Source organism: Lycium barbarum, chromosome 6, assembly GCF_019175385.1.
Source record: "Lycium barbarum isolate Lr01 chromosome 6, ASM1917538v2, whole genome shotgun sequence".
Lineage (NCBI taxonomy): Eukaryota > Viridiplantae > Streptophyta > Magnoliopsida > Solanales > Solanaceae > Lycium > Lycium barbarum.
In genome coordinates, this window is record NC_083342.1 from 86,213,836 (window position 1) to 86,229,876 (window position 16,041).

At 36.4% G+C, this 16,041-nt stretch overlaps 1 protein-coding gene across 1 annotated transcript; it reads left to right on the plus strand.

Moving 5' to 3' along the window:
• Nucleotides 1–2,268: 2,268 nt before the first annotated feature.
• Nucleotides 2,269–13,547, plus strand: LOC132644567 (uncharacterized). Its single transcript, XM_060361158.1, has 9 exons — nt 2,269–2,744; nt 5,446–5,546; nt 5,631–5,982; nt 8,345–9,214; nt 9,304–9,361; nt 9,695–9,756; nt 9,857–9,963; nt 10,046–10,133; nt 12,579–13,547. The coding sequence occupies exons 1-9, from the start codon at nt 2,604–2,606 to the stop codon at nt 12,894–12,896; spliced, it is 2,097 nt and encodes a 698-aa protein (XP_060217141.1). The 5' UTR covers nt 2,269–2,603; the 3' UTR covers nt 12,897–13,547.
• Nucleotides 13,548–16,041: the final 2,494 nt, after the last annotated feature.

The window sequence follows — 16,041 nt, forward strand, 5'->3', positions numbered from 1 at the left end:
TTCCCGCTATGGCGGCCCACTACCCGCTATGGCGAAAATCCCCTAAACTCAACTCACCGCGGTGGCGGCCAAGTTTTCACTGCTGCGGATTCGCTGTAGCAGTCCCATCCGCTGCAGCGGTCGCATCAGAACCAGTAAGCTCTGTTTTTTCACTTAGTTTCCACCTAAAATCCTTACATCAATCCGAGGCCCTACATAAACAAACCAGACATGCACATATATGTAAAAACATGCTACGGACACACCCGTGGCCTCAGAATTCCCAACGGAGGTCTAATTTACTAAGCCAACCCCCCAACGGCAATAAAACAAGTTTTCACTCAAGTTCATATTTACAATCAAATGCCTTTTCTTTAGAATTCTGAATTTTTAAGTTCTCACTAGACTCGCTCCTAGTCACGAAAATGTACATATAAGGCTAAAATGGTCAAAACGCATGTAACGACCTAGCGGGTCATTACAGATGTTGACTGTCCAGTAGAGCATTTCTCATACTTTTAGGATTGCAATTGCAACTGTGCATGCCCGATCCAAAAAATATAAGTAATAGTCTTCTCAAAACTTTTCCTAATTTTCATATTTATTAGGCTATGAATAGTCTTCTCCAAAATATAAATAATAGTCTTCTCAAAACTTTAATACATGGATTTACAGAGGCGAATCCAGGATTTTGAGGTTCCGGGTGCCACATATTAGTTTACGTTGATTTGATCTATTTTGAGTTTCGGTCCGGATTATTCATCTTTCGGTTTATGTAGCAAATCGATTGCCATACTATTTTGGGCTTCGACTCGATTTATTTTGAGCTTCGGCTCGGGTTATTCATCTTTTGATTTATATAATTAAATCGATTGCCACACTATTTTGGGGTTTGACTTGATATTTTTTAAGCTCGGTTCGGGTTACTCGTCTTTTCGGCTTATATAGACAAATAAATATATTAAACAAAATAATTTAATAATTATGATAATTTTAAATAAGCATAAAACTTCAATTGTACTACTAATATCGTCAAAAATATATTGTTCATTTATAATTATGCTCGACGAGTTTTCATATTATGAAACTATAATCTGACTCAAGAATAGTTAACTAGAACTAGATTCACTGTAAATGCATATTTAAATACTCAAAATAAAAACTTACTGATAAATACTATGAACTATAAAGCAGAAGCAAGAATTAATAAAATTTAAAAGCTCAATAATAACTCCACAAGAAAAAAAGAATCGACAACAAATAAAGGGGACAAAACAAGGAAAAGAAAGTAGCGAGGAAATGGAAAAAGGAGAACGCTGTAAGTTCTTAAATGTGGAAAGCATAATAGCTAAAAAAGTGGAGTGAACTGAGCTATTTAAAAAGTCAATTGTAACTCCATAAGAAAAAAAAAAAAAAAGAGTTAACAGCAAATAAAGGGGAAAAAGAAAACAAGGAAATAAAAAACGGAGAACGCTCCTGTAAGGTCTTAAATGTGGAAAACGGAATAGCTAAAAAGATGGAGTAAGCTAGGCTCGATCTCACGATCAATGGGAAGGAAATTCGGTCCATCACCAGTGGCACCAACCAGCTATTTGTTAGTCTGGGTGCCACTTAACGTATTTACGAGATTTTCTGTATATACTCACATACATATACAAGATTTCGATCGAGGTGTGCGGGTGGTGTGACACTCCCTCCCGCCTTAGTAGATCCGCCCCTGTGGATTCATGATTAGATTATATTCCAACCAACCAAATGACTCGATAGCCATATATTGAATCTTGATAAGTTTGAGATAATTTCTCTATCTCTTATAGGTGCACTTTAACTAAGTTATGGAATAACTATATTGTTTTTCAGATGATTGGTATGGAAGGGTTTGAGCACCAGGCTCACCCTAGGCTATGCATGAATGGTTGAATTGGTCTTGAAAGTGTAACTTCGCTTCATGATATATCATTGATACTGTATAAATTAAAGATTTTTTTTTAATTTTTTTAAATTTACATAAATAACTTAGTTATATAAAAGTTGGAAAGAACTAAAGAAGCAATGCTTATCATTTGGAGGAAATGTTTGAACATAAACATTTACAATTTGATTAGAAGAAAATAATCCTATAAATTTTTTTGTAGGTGTTATTTTTAGATGTCTTAGTTATGTGTAAAAATAACTGTCATTCTTTTTGAATGTACCATATATATTAGGAATAAAAATATTTTACTACCATGATTTTAGTGGGCTAAATATCATGCGTATAAAATATAAGGGTTAATTGAAAAAACAACATAGGTCACTTCTCTCATCTCATACATAATACATATAGGGTTACGAGTCTTTTTACACTTCCACGATTCCTTTCCCCAAAGGTTTTCGAGGTTTCTCGTTTCTCCCCTTTCCTTTCCGCCATGAAATGATAATTTAGATTTCCCGGAAAATCCCATCCAATCAGCAATTAGCATTTTCCTCGAATTCCTATTATTTAATTTATTAATAATATCCTCATTATTTTCTCCTTTCTATAATAATAAAAAAAACTTCTTAGAAGTATATATATTTGCACATCTATGCCCAATAAAGACATTTAGGGTTATCGAATTAGGGATTTGGTAAAATAAATAATAATGGGGAGTGGAGATGGAGATGGAGAAGATGATCGGACGTTTAGGGTTAATTTCAGTGCAGAAGGATTTGGGAAGCTTCGAGAACGAGTTAACGAGAAACTCAAGGAGTTTATGGGTGACTATACTGATGATACTCTCGTGGTATGCCTTTTTTCTTAGGGTTTAGAAACAACAATATTGGATTACAGCACATATTGTTGTTATTGTACTGAAGAATAGTGTGGGTATAATTTTGTTCTAGTATGAGTTCAAAAGGATTGATTCCACTACCATGATTTTTGAGTTGGTTTGTTGCCATTGTTGGTATAAACTAATTGCATTGCGGAATGTGTTGTTCAAAAAAGTTGAAAAAAGCTTCAAAGTTATTATTGCCAATAGTTTAAAAATATACTAACTGTGTACTAGTATAGGCGTTTCAATCTATTCAAGTATTTGTTTATAAGGCGTGCAATCCTTAGAGATGCTTGATCATTGAGTTACTTCAGTAATTTGGGTAACGTGTCGCAGTTAAATTCCAATTGTATTTTCTTTTTGGTTGTGGATCCGAGTGGCCTTGAAAAGAATGATGCTCTTATATCAGTAGCATAATAATGTTTTATTGGACAATAGGCTGCCTATTGGTCACAGAAATTTCTCCTGAAGAACCTAAGATATATGTCTTATGCAGGGCATTCCTTAGTTCGGCACTTAATTCATCCCCTATGTTCTGCTTTTCTTTCAATTTATATGTTTCTCTTTTTGGGTCAATTTTGTAAGGCATTTCATAATGTATTTTATCCCAACCTTCTTGCTTTTATTCATTCTGCTGAAAGAAGTACCTGCTGCATTTCTCATTCTGGATCATTATACTGTATTTATCGGTGTATTTCCAATAAATCCTTTTTTTTTTACTGATGAATAGAATTTTGCTAACTTGTTTTAGACAATGCTTGTCTGGTCAGTTGGTGTCTGGTTATATTTTTTATTGGGCATTGCTTTTGGAGAAGTTGCCATATTCCTTTCAAGTTTCACCTCTTTCCTTCTTTTTTTCTTGTACCACGTTTAGAATTCATTAGATATGACGTTAGTTGTTAATATTATTTTTTAACTTGATTCATGCAATTGGCTATCTCAAAACTTTTTGATGGAACTCTGATTTCTCTCTAAGACCACTTGATGACTTGCGAGTCTTATAATTTGACATCTGGAAAGGTCTCTGTGCACTGCCTGTATGCAGTGTGCTGTAAAACACACAAAGAATATTAATGTTATATCATATTTATTTCAAATTGCTTGAAACTCCCGTCATTTATATCTCTCTCATTTTGGCCAACTCAGAAGTAATATTACTCGAGTATTAGCTCTCTACTTATTATTCTTCTCGAGCTCCGTCTTTGTTGTTTGAGGACTAATGTTCTTATTTGCTTATATAAAAAGAATTTTGATGTTCAATTGATTTTAAGAATGCAATTCACTTAAGAAGTTCGCTGTTGCTCACAACTGTGTGTAGTCATTTTGGGCAAAAAGATTCATGTCAAGTGAGGCGCCTTGTAGCTGCTTAGAGCTGACATTGAAGAATGCAATCCACTTAAGATTTATGTCAAGTGAGGTACCTTAAAGCTGCATAAACCTGCCAGTAAAAAGCTTAGGGAGGTTATCACATTTTACCTTAAGATTGAAGATAAGGAGCGACATTGATTTATAATATAAGTTTGTTAAAAAGTTGGGCAAGATGGACGCATAGCTCATTTAAATTGTTAATGCACTAATCTGGTGGTGCAAGTTATGGGACACATTTTATGTTGCGCATGTGCAGCAGAGCTCTATCACTGTAGTGAGAAGCTGCCTATTCTATGAATGTATATTGATAGTGATCAGCTTTTTCTTACTGAACATTGCCTCGTAAAAAAGTTGCTCATCCTCTAACATTCAAGTGTAACTGCTCACATACATTTGATTTGTAACTTTCTCATTTCGATTTATGGTTTTAAATAAGCAGTTCACAAAATTCTGATCTGTCCAAAGCCTTAGTGGACAGAGTTATCTGTTGCTATGTGGGTAGGAGGTAGCAGATACCCCAAATTAGTTGAGGTGCGCGCAAGGTGGCCTGAACACCATTGTTTTTTTTTTAAAGCAGTTTACATAATATATTGACTGTTAAAAGTGGATATTAACTCTCTATTCTTTCTTACTGTAGAAACTTTTAGTAGCGTCTTCTATGCAAAAGTTCCAATTTGGTCAGATGCCCCAAGGGGCTTGTATCGAATGTTATGTTCTCTCATACTAAAGTCCACCTCATCTACGAGGTCCTTTCAGGCCATGGTTGGTGTCATGTAGAGGAGGTCTATTCCCAGTTTTTCTACGTTAAAAGGAGCTTCTAGTTCTTTTCATGGAACCAGAACACTGTTATATTCTGGCTTGGAACTTAAAGCTTTCTTTATATTAAAGTATGATATTGATGTAATGTCAATATTCATGTAATGTCAACTTGCACAAGAATTGTCAATTGACTGTATTTGACATATCGATTATTCATGTACTATGTTATTGGAATTTTTTGTTATTCTGAATTAGGGACAATTAATGTTGATATATCTCATAGCCATGCATATGGAGGAACCCAATGTTTGTTTGTTTAGACCATGTATTTTCTTCTGCCCGTGATATTTGATCATACTTACTCTTTGATTTATTATATTGTTCTGTGCAACTTCAGAGCCTCATTTTAGTTGTATCCGATTATTGTATAACATTAGACTTTAAGTCTAGTTATCGCAGATATTTCTTGATCTGGCGTTCCCTATGGGTGCGTCAGATTTGTCCTTGAAGTTTATCATGCTAATTCTTTGCTGTGCACCTGCAGGAATATGTCATAGTCTTGTTAAAAAATGGAAGGCGTAAAGAAGAAGCAAGGAATGAATTGAATGTTTTTCTTGGAGAAGACAGTGTCCCCTTTGTTGCTTGGTATATAACAGCCATATTTCGCTTACAATTTGTGTTCCGAGCTAAGTATTATTTTACTATTCTGATTCTTGGTAATGCTTTTAGGCTATGGGATCACCTGGGATCAAATATAGATTTGTATGTGCAACAAAAGGATCCTGATACAGGAGGAAGGGAAAAAACAAAACCCGCTATTGCGGAGCAGGAGGCAAAGAATGATATGCACCACCTGGATGCTGATGCTGATAAAGAGAAATTAAACAAATCTAAAAGCCGTCACCGAAGGGTGTGGAAAGGGATGGTTGGCGATGGACACCCTGCTCTACATAGTTCTTTGGCCGACAGCACTCCTAAGGAGGAGGAAGCTCATCGAAAAGTTGGTCATGCAAAGCGATCCCTCTCCCCCCAGCCAGAACCTCTGAGAAAAAGAAGCCGGCCTGAAGAAAAGCTGAAAAAGGTTTCTAGAATTTCTATGCATTTGTTTTGTTTTGAGAATCGAGAGAGTGCTGCCGTGTTGTCATAAAATCATTAAGGAGAATTTCTTAATTGACTAATCTTGTCATGTTTTCAAGCTGAATGCTGTGCCAATTTTTTTAACTTTTTGATCAATTCTGTCCCGAAGGTGCATGTCTAATCTAATTCTTTCATTTAGCTAATGCCTGTATATCTCCTAGCCTGAAAAACTATTGTTAGACGTGTTACTTGGTAGCCTGGGCATAATTACACACAACTGCGTTTGCAAATATGTCAAGGTGCACATTAAGTATAAGTTCGCCATTTTTTCTGTTTCGGGCTTAGAGATGCTCTCTTTCTGATTGTGGGAGGGGGTGGAGACGAAGAAGTTTGTACTTGAATAGAAGCTTTGGGTTCCAATTTCTACTGTATTAAGTGATGCAAAGTAAGTAGCTGCTTTTTACTTTATGGAAGAGCAGGAAATGCAGTTAAGACTCACCCTTTCACGTGCTTATGGAGTGGTTGGTTTATTGAGCTGGCTTTGCTGTTGTGGTCTATTTGTCATGCTACTTTTTTGGACTGTTTCTTGATTGCAACTCGAGGTGACAATGTGGGTGATAAAATTTTCTATGGATGTTATTTAGTCGAGTAGAGATGGGTGGGTATATTGAGTTTGACTTGCAAAATAATTTTAACATCACATACTATTTAATGCACAGTAATTCTTGAAAGCCCGTAACGTTTTCCACCCATTGATCATCCCAGATTTTTCTTTTAAGAATGTAGATTTTCTTAAAAGTTTTGAGATGAGATATATTTGTAGCAACATCTTGCCTGGTTGTAATGTCATTTGCAAAAGCACTTTCCTCTAAGAACTTAAGTGTGTGGGCCTAGTGGTCAATAAAGTGAGTGCAAACCTTGGATACCATGATTCAAATCCCAGCAGAGACCAAAAACACCAACACCAGGTGATTTCTTCCCATATGTCTAAGCCTTGGTAGACATAGTTACTCGGTACCTGTGCTAGAGGGAGGTAGCAAGTACCCAATGGAATAATCGAGGTGTGCACAAATTCATGGAAAAAATTTCCTCCACATTTTTCCATCTGTTTTAACCGAGAGTCAAGTTATTCACTAGTGTGAAAGTTTTAAATGTTTTTGTCGTTGTTGACAGTACTTTTACTTGTGCGTAGATTACAAACAATAACAAAGTTGTGTCCTTACAATTTTTATTTATCGTTTCTGGTGATTGGGACCATATAAAGGTGTGTTGGCAGCATCATTAGGGTAAAAGTTTGATTTCTAGTTATTTTCGTGTTATGGTATGTATTTGGAATGCCATATTGATCAGGTCGTGAGTTCTCCCTTCCTCGGGGGGTGGGGGGGGGGGGTGTTGTTTCTGTAGTCAGTTTCTAGTATTATTTACCTTAAGCTTTTTTCCTCCATGATATTTTCTTCACTTTGCCGATTTTTCTTCCTTCACAAATTCAAGCTGGTTGAATTCCCATGCCAATTAGAGCGATGTTTAAATGAATTACTGCCTGTGATTTGCTCTGGTTGTGCCCCAGACCCCACTTGTGGGACTACACAGGGTATGTTATTGTTGTTGTTTGATTTGTGCTGGTTGTATCCCACACTACTGCCTGTTGAAAATTTTAGTTGCCTTTGTCCTAGTAGTCGCAGTTTTGATCTATAGTTTATTGTCCTTTGATTCTTGCTACTATGTGTTGTTTCTTGTTTCGATTATCTTATTTATCTGTGGTAGCTACTGCTTTTTTTAAAGACTGCTTTATAATGGCTTTTTCGCTTTCGTTAGTTTCATTTTCATACTGCTTTGAACTGCTTGTGCGTGTCTGACCTTTTCTCTTGAGCCGAGGGTCTTTCGGAAACAGCCTCCCTATCTTCCGAGGTAGGGGTAAGGTTTGCGTACACTTAACCCTCCCCAGACCCCACATTGGGGTTTATTAAAATAGTCTTTTTAATGTTATGGTATTTTTAGCTAACATTACCTCTTTAGTTCTTTTTCAAAATCCTTTGCTGTTATTGCTGTACGTAGACAGACTCCCTATCATATGCCAAACCCTAAACCCCAACCCTGGGGTTTATTAAAATGCATTATTCATTTTTTTTTTTTTTTGGTATATGATAAATTTGGATAGCTTTTTTGAACAAGGATTGAGTAAAATAAGTTAGGATCGCAAGATGAATTGCATAAAAACTGAATGAAGTTCAGAACTAGAGTTTTTTTAATTAAATCTAATTTATGAAAGCAAGAGAAAACATGCTTTGAGTAGTCCTCTTGGCTTTGTATTTCCAAATCACTGCGTCACATCATCAGCCTTTGATTATATTGTTTGCTTTTGATAGAGGGAAAGCACTCGTCAACCAGCAATTGCTGCTACTCGGAGGTTGCTGCAATTTGCAGTAAGAGATGCCGTGGCTACTTCTAGGCCTTCCACTTTAGAACCCTCACCTTCACTAAAGCGTCTTCGCTCTGTGGTCTCTACATCTGTGGAGGACTCATCCCTTCAAGAACGGCCACAGAGGATACGGTCAGTTGCAAGAGCACCAACTGCCCTGGCCACTGCTATTAGAGCTGTTGCTGAAGCTGCAAAAGATGTAACCAAAGTTAGATCGTCGGCTAATGTGTTTGATAGGCTGGGTCGTAGTACTGACGTTCGTGATACTTCAATCCTATTGGAAGAATCTAGGCAAGCTGTTGCTGAAGATGTACAAGATCGATCTTTTGCTGATGCAAATGAGGGTTACTCAACTTACCTTCACGGAAGTGATTATAGTGGAAAGCTTATTGGGAAATCTATGTTGCATGATGATGCTGTGGTTGTTCATGATTCAGTATCGGATGATGAGGCTGATCGTGGTAGCAGTGCTGTGAATGGAAGGGCTGTGGATGCCTCTAGAACTGGTGCACCTGTTAAAAACATAGGTGAGAATCCACTTATAGTCAAGCATGGCGTTGCTTACAATGCCGATGATATTTTGGACAAGTCACAGAAGGACCAGGATCGAGCTGCATTTGCTCCAGGTGCTCATCACCAGCCAATGAATGTCCCCTTAAATGTGAATACCTGGAAATCACCTCAGTATCAGGAGCCAAGACAGTCAGTGGAGATAGAGAATCGGAGATCTGCACAAAGCAGTGAAGGCTTGGCCGAGATACCTGACAGGCTGTTGACAAAAGAAAGCACTAATCCTATTGCAGCTACTAATGGAATTGTAAGATATCTTTAATATGATAAGATCTCGTTATGTGTTAAAATCTTTGTGGTCCTCAGAAAATACTTAATCGATATGCCCTTTGTTAGGCCAACCCATATGTGGACACACAGAAGGATTCTCAAAAGACAGCTTCTATTAATCAGGGTAAGTTTGATCTTCCCTAATTACATGCACTTCTACTTTCGAGGATAATAAAAGCACTTCGAAACTACTTATAGATAATTATTAAGATTAATTTGTTATAAGATTAGTTTGTTAAGGAAATAGTAGGATTGAGTTTAGGCTTTATTGTTTTCATTGTGCTTTGCTTGAGATACTCTTAACTTATGAGGTGAAGTATTGCTCTAATCACTGCTTTAATATATATGTAGTACTCCCGTTGTTTTTTGAATAGGATGTGTAGTATTCCCATTATGCAATTCCCTGGCGCCATCTTGTTTCTTTATCTTATATGTAGGTCATTTTCTGGTATATCAGGTTTGTATTCTACTGGTCCACCTACAGAAGATGCTGATTCACGGACCATCTTTGTCAACAATGTAAGTTTCTGACAACTAACTATTGGTCTGATTCACTAGGTATATCCTTGCTCGCTCAATTGCTGAAAAACATTTAATTTGTCTTCTTTCTTTGTGTCAGGTTCATTTTGCTGCTACCAAGGATAGCCTTTCTCGGCACTTCAATAAATTTGGGGAAGTGCTTAAAGTGGTCATCCTGACTGATGCAGCAACTGGGCAACCCAAAGGGTCAGTTACTGTTTTCATCACCTTTTATCAATCTTTGTCTGATATTATTGAGTGCTAATGTCTAAACACTTAACATAAACAGGTCAGCTTACGTAGAGTTCATGCGAAAAGAATCTGCAGAAAATGCTTTATCTCTTGATGGAACATCGTTCATGTCACGCATTCTGAAGGTACGTTCTTAAAAGCAGATGATATTATTTGTCATAAGTTGGCACATGGATTTTGTCTTAACTGCTATGTGAGGTGGAACAGTTCACTTTTTCCTTTTTATGGGTTTTGTTGTTGTTTTGGGCCTTTAACACCCTCCCTTCAAGTCTTCAGCAGTTACTTTTTCAGCTACAAGTTATCTGATTTTCTTACTGATGACAACCTGCTAATTCTGTAATTGGTTGGGTTGGAAGTGGACTGTATGAAATGGGAAACAACCATCCGATATAACTTTAAAGTAAATAAGATATAAGAGGTTTGATCTGTTCCTTGCAGTTTCAATTTACTGTTGACTGCTGAAAGTTCACATATATGATCGTGCACTCCCAAGCCTTCTGCTAGAGGTACAAGATGTTAATTATGTAGAATGTTTGAAGCCCTCATCATAAGTAAAAGCTCACTCTTCCAAAACTAGCACTTGCAACTAGGTGAGTTTTATCACAAAAAAAATATAGAAAACATCACATCTTTGACTTAGCGGTCAATGAGGTAGATAAAAACTATGCGAGATCGGGGATCGTATTCCAGTAGAGACAAAAAATGCTACGAGATTTCTTATTAGCTTGGGTAACTCTCACTTGTGCTGGTAAGAGGTAGTATGTAACAGGTGAAATAGTCAAGGTGTGCGCAAATAGACCCGAATACTACCTTATAAAAAAATATCAAACATTGTCCCAACAAAAAAAATAATAATCAGAATTTTTACTGTTTCCCAAAAGTCAATTGCTAAAACAATGGTAGAAAGGGAGTGCAAACAATGCTAAGTAAGTGGAGTATGAATATATGCAGAAGCATTCCGTAGCACGCAACACTTTTCAGAGATAAGCATGTGATGGAAGTACCACTAAGAAGTTTGTTTGCAGTATAAACCAACAATGCTTATTGACCTGCAGGAAGCTTATGAGTACACTTTGACTATTTCACCGGTACCTGCTAGTGCTACCTCCCACTGGCACTGGTATCGGGTATGCTAGGTAACTCTGCTACCATGGCTTAGATGGATGGGAAGTAATCACTTCGTGTATGTTTGTCTCTGTTGGAATCTGAACCCTGGTCGTCAATGCTTGCACCCACTTAATTGACCACTAATCTTCACCCTGGGTGCATAGCTTTTCATCCCTATTTTAGTTGGGATGTGTACAAATGTGTGAAAGTGGTATGGAGACCTAAGTCTTGCTTGGTCACTTTTATGGGAACTTCTTAATTTCTTGTTTATGTTATTGTTTGGAATTGAAGCAAAAGTGTGTGAGGTTTCAGGGAAAGTTAATTTTCCAAATTAATAAGTTGTTAACATGAAAAACACTGAAATAAAATCCCCAAAAAGAAACCACTTTGTATAGGACTTGCACTTCTCAAATTTTATGTGGGATTTACTTCAACCTTCTATGCAATGTGAATACTAACTAGGGAAAGATAAGTGGTAACTCTGGAAAAGGCAAATAGTGGCTTAGCGCCATAAGGGTATCTTAATCATATCTACTATACAATCATTGTTATGGTTTTCTTTTCGGGGGTTTGGGGGGGTTAATAATATGTGTATGTGTGATGGTTTAGTAGGGTTTTTGTCTCTTTGATTTCCAATGTTGGGCCTATGCTCTTGAGCCCATTTGGATGAACCAATTTCAAATCCCAGGGTTTGAAAAACTTGAGAATTCTAATGTTTAATGCAAACTTCTGATCGTATGGAAGATTTAGATTCTATGTAATCAGGATTTCAAGTTGACACAATTCAAAATTCGTTTAAAGTGGTTATTCAAGTGCTCTTGTCTATTAAGAACGTCTACTTACATAAAAATAGTGGGTGTGCAAATATATGAATCACAGTTACAATGATGCACTGACCCATAGTGAGGTAAGAATTGCATTCCTTCATTCTGGAACCAATACACTAGTGATTTGGAATGGTAAATCATGTGGATCCAATCTGCTATCCCTTTTTTAAATTTTTAAGGAAGCATATTCAATGATTTGGAAAAGTTGTTCAGGATTCACCAAAGTTAACTCGTTAAAAAGAAAAAAAGGTTCACTCCCATTTAGATGAGAATCCGGCGGTACCGTGTCTCTTTGCCTACAATATTAAGAAATTTTTGGTAATCTTTTACGATTGCTTAAATATCCTCTTCACCATGTGATGCAAATTATATAACTAATTTGATGCCCCCATCCCCTTATGAGTAGGGGAAATTTGAAGAATAGAAGACTTAAACAGAAGGCCCCATTCTTTTTGTGATTTATGCTACTACATTGTTGGCAAATCTCCTCTTTGGCAACTGAAGTATCAAACACCGAGTAGAAAAAGACCCTGTTCTCTTAGCAATTTATACAAGGCTCTTTTAGCATTTGTACATCTCCTTTTTTTGAGGGACCTCTTTGTTGATTTAAGCACAGAGTATTGTTCTTTTATACAGGTTGTGAGGAAAAGCTCTGCTACTCCTGAAGTAGCGTCTGCCACTGTATGGCCTCGTGTTGCGAGAGGTGGTCCCTTTGCCGTTTCTAGGTTTGGTCGGGTTCCTTTTCCTAGAGGCATCCCCACTTTGTACAGGTCCCGGCTCCCAATCAGGCCTGGTGCTAGAAGTATGCAGTGGAAACGAGATGCTCAGCCCACATCAACTGAGAACTCTGGTTTGGCTACACCCTCAAGTAATGCAGTTTCTTCTCCCATTCCTCGGAGTATGACATATGTACGAACAGAATCTAAGACAAATGGAAATTCTAGTGCGGCTTAGTTGATTATAGCAGCTACCTCCCGTCCTATCTCTTTGAGAATCCAGTATAACAGACATTCTTGGCACCGTACTTGATTGCTTCATCTGGTGAATCAGCCGAGATGTGCTGGGGCTGGGCGGGTGCATGTGCACGTCATGTAATCATGAACAGAGTAACTGGTTTTGCTTTATATTATTGTTCTTTCCATAGAGTTGGGCACAAAAGGCACGGAGTAAATGTTTTTGGGTTAGGGTTTTGAAGTAGTTATTATTAGGTTGTTCGAGACAGGTGGCTGAAGGAGTTGTGTCAAGTTCGAGCTGGAATCTGTGAATAGAAGGTGGATGGGTTGTTTATTGGATTAGAGGCCTTTGAAATTTCATTCTTGATAAAGTAAAAAGGAAAAAAAAAGTTTTGAAGAGAGAAAAAAAGTGAAAAAGAAAAAGCCAAGCGTGCTTCAAGCATTCACTGCATTTTACATTTCTTCTTTTGGTCTAATAATATGCTTGCTAGTGGAGATCTGCATTCAATGAGAGTTCCGTTGACGATTTGGCATTATTGTTAACGGAGCTTCAAAAAGAATGTAGATGCCTGAAAAGGACAATTTTACTGTATCAGTCTGTAATTTACTTTGGCCAATATGTTCATGTATCTTAATTTTGTATTCGAGGTCATGTTCGCTGCTTTAGGACTTGGAAGTTTTGTTAAACCTGTTAAAACTGCGAATTTGTTGACGTCTATAGTTAATGGAAAAGAAAAAAGAGAGATACGGTTGTTTGAGTTCTCACCAACAGTTTTTGGTCCTAACGAGTGCCAATAAAAGCAAGGTGACCAGTATTTTCAATATGCATTTCCATTGAAGTCACATGTCCCTATGTAAATTAAGTAGGCGTTTGGATATGTGATTTCATCTCATGAGATTCATAATGAAATTTCAAATCATTCAAAAAAAGGTCGGATTTTAAATCATGATTTTAAATTTTTTAAATATAAAAGTTGACTCATAAATTTATATTTTGTAAATTTTTTTTCATAAGTTGGTAGATATATTTACCAATCATGTTTATCAGTCATTTATATTAAAAATTAAAAGATCTATAAGTTGATAGTATATTTACATCAAAGTTACTCCTACCAATCATGTTGGAGGATTATATTAAAGAGTAGTTATATTACAATTCATGTTCAATTTTTTATTTTATTGAATTAAAATTTGATCAATTGATGTTATATTTTTTTACAAAGGTCTTGTAGTAGTGTATTAATTTTGTTATGAACTAGGACTTCCTCATTTGGTAAGATTGTATAGAAATTGAAAAAGTTTTGATGATTTTCACAACTTGTGGAGTTTTTATGTCTATAAGTAAAATACAACTTCAGAAATTCACATTGCATGTCCAAACATGATTTTATCTCATGTTTTTAAATCATTTCCAAACGGCTCCTTGAAGGTCCGATTTCATCTGTTTCATCCGCCCGTCTAAAAGTCTCTCTTCCAATATAAAAATAAAAGAAAATATAGAACCCAAATGCAAAGACTGACTAACATATCGATTTTCCCTGTACAATTTAATACGAGTACAAATTATAGATGTGCATATTTTGACCACTTCGAAAGTTAACATTGACTATGATAAATGCGTTGAAACCATAATCAGCTCTACTTTAGTTCTGGGTAATCTCAATTCTGTTTGAGTTGGTGTAATGATTTTTAAGCTAAATCGTCTTTCTTTTCTTTCCGACTGAACGTTTGTCAATCTACGTTATTATAGACTAACGATGTCAATTATATCTCAAAACATGATTATTTACTATCGGAGTTTTGGGGTATCAACCTTAGATCATCCAAACCCCAATTCATAGCCCAGGGTTCTCTATGGGTTAATATTTGAGCAAGAAGCTCTTGCCACGAGGGTATCCAAAAAAGACTTTCTCTAATTTTCCAAGTCTTCGTGGTCGTTCTCAGTAAATGTAATGTTTAAAATCAAATTACATAATGCTTCAAATTGACCAATAACCCAAGGCAGCTCCTGCGAATCAGAGCTCGCCTAATCCTCAGCCATTTAAAGATGACGCTTATCTGAGTAAGCCAATGACTACTTAAAGAGTGTATATGTGTGTCAATAGCTCATCTAGTCTCTAGGTTATCTTTGGACGTTTACTCTCTTTTAAAGAGAGATTATTCAAACCTCAAGAGTATACATTCACATTCGAATGGTTGCACTTATCTTTTCCCCTTCTGTCTGTTCCTTGTTAACAAAGTATTTAGAGATGCTAAAAACAAAGGCACATGTTGAGGGAAGGATACATATTTCCATTATCCTAGAGAAAAGGTGTTATCGACAATGATTATCAGCAAGAATTCACATTACAATGTTAAGACTCGGGACTCAACATTAATGGAAATACATAACTTAATAGATATTGGCTCAAGCTTCAACCCATCCATCAATATGATGCATTGAGCATCTCGACAATTCCTTAATTTGGTTGTACAAGCATTATAATTTAAAAAAAAAACAGAATATGCAATCATTAATTGAATGACTGTGATTCCTAATGACTAAAAATAAATTGAATAAGCCAACTGATATAGAATAGAAAAGCATAGATACAAAACATACACCAATAAGTGATTTCGTAACATGCTTCATGTGCTCATCTGATTTCTTCAGTTCCCAAAGAAGTTGCATGTAGAACAAAAGTCTGAATCTGCACGTTATTGCCTTGTTGTTGTTGTTGTTGTTGTTGTTGCTGCTGCTGCTGCTGCATTAGTAATTTGAGCTTCTCCATTGACTTACGTTCCTTCAATGAGGCAAATTGACATATACAACCAGTCAAGAAAAAGTGTATCATTGTCTGAAGAATATAATGTCGGAGTAGGAGTAGTTAACTTTCCGCATAAGTTATCCATGGATCCTAACATGAGTATCTCAGTTCCTTTGCGGAGATCCTCGGGGGTTATATCATTGAGATCCTTTGGGATTTGATCAAAAAAATCCTTATGTTGTGATGTAATGTATTTTCCCTTGGATAATTCGTCGAGAAACTTTTTGCCTTCGTCTGATGAAAAGTAATTGGATGTTCATCGTCATCATCAACTAACTTCTTTTTTATATCATCTCCTGGTTCTGAGGATGATGGATATTATCTAACTTTTTTAGACAA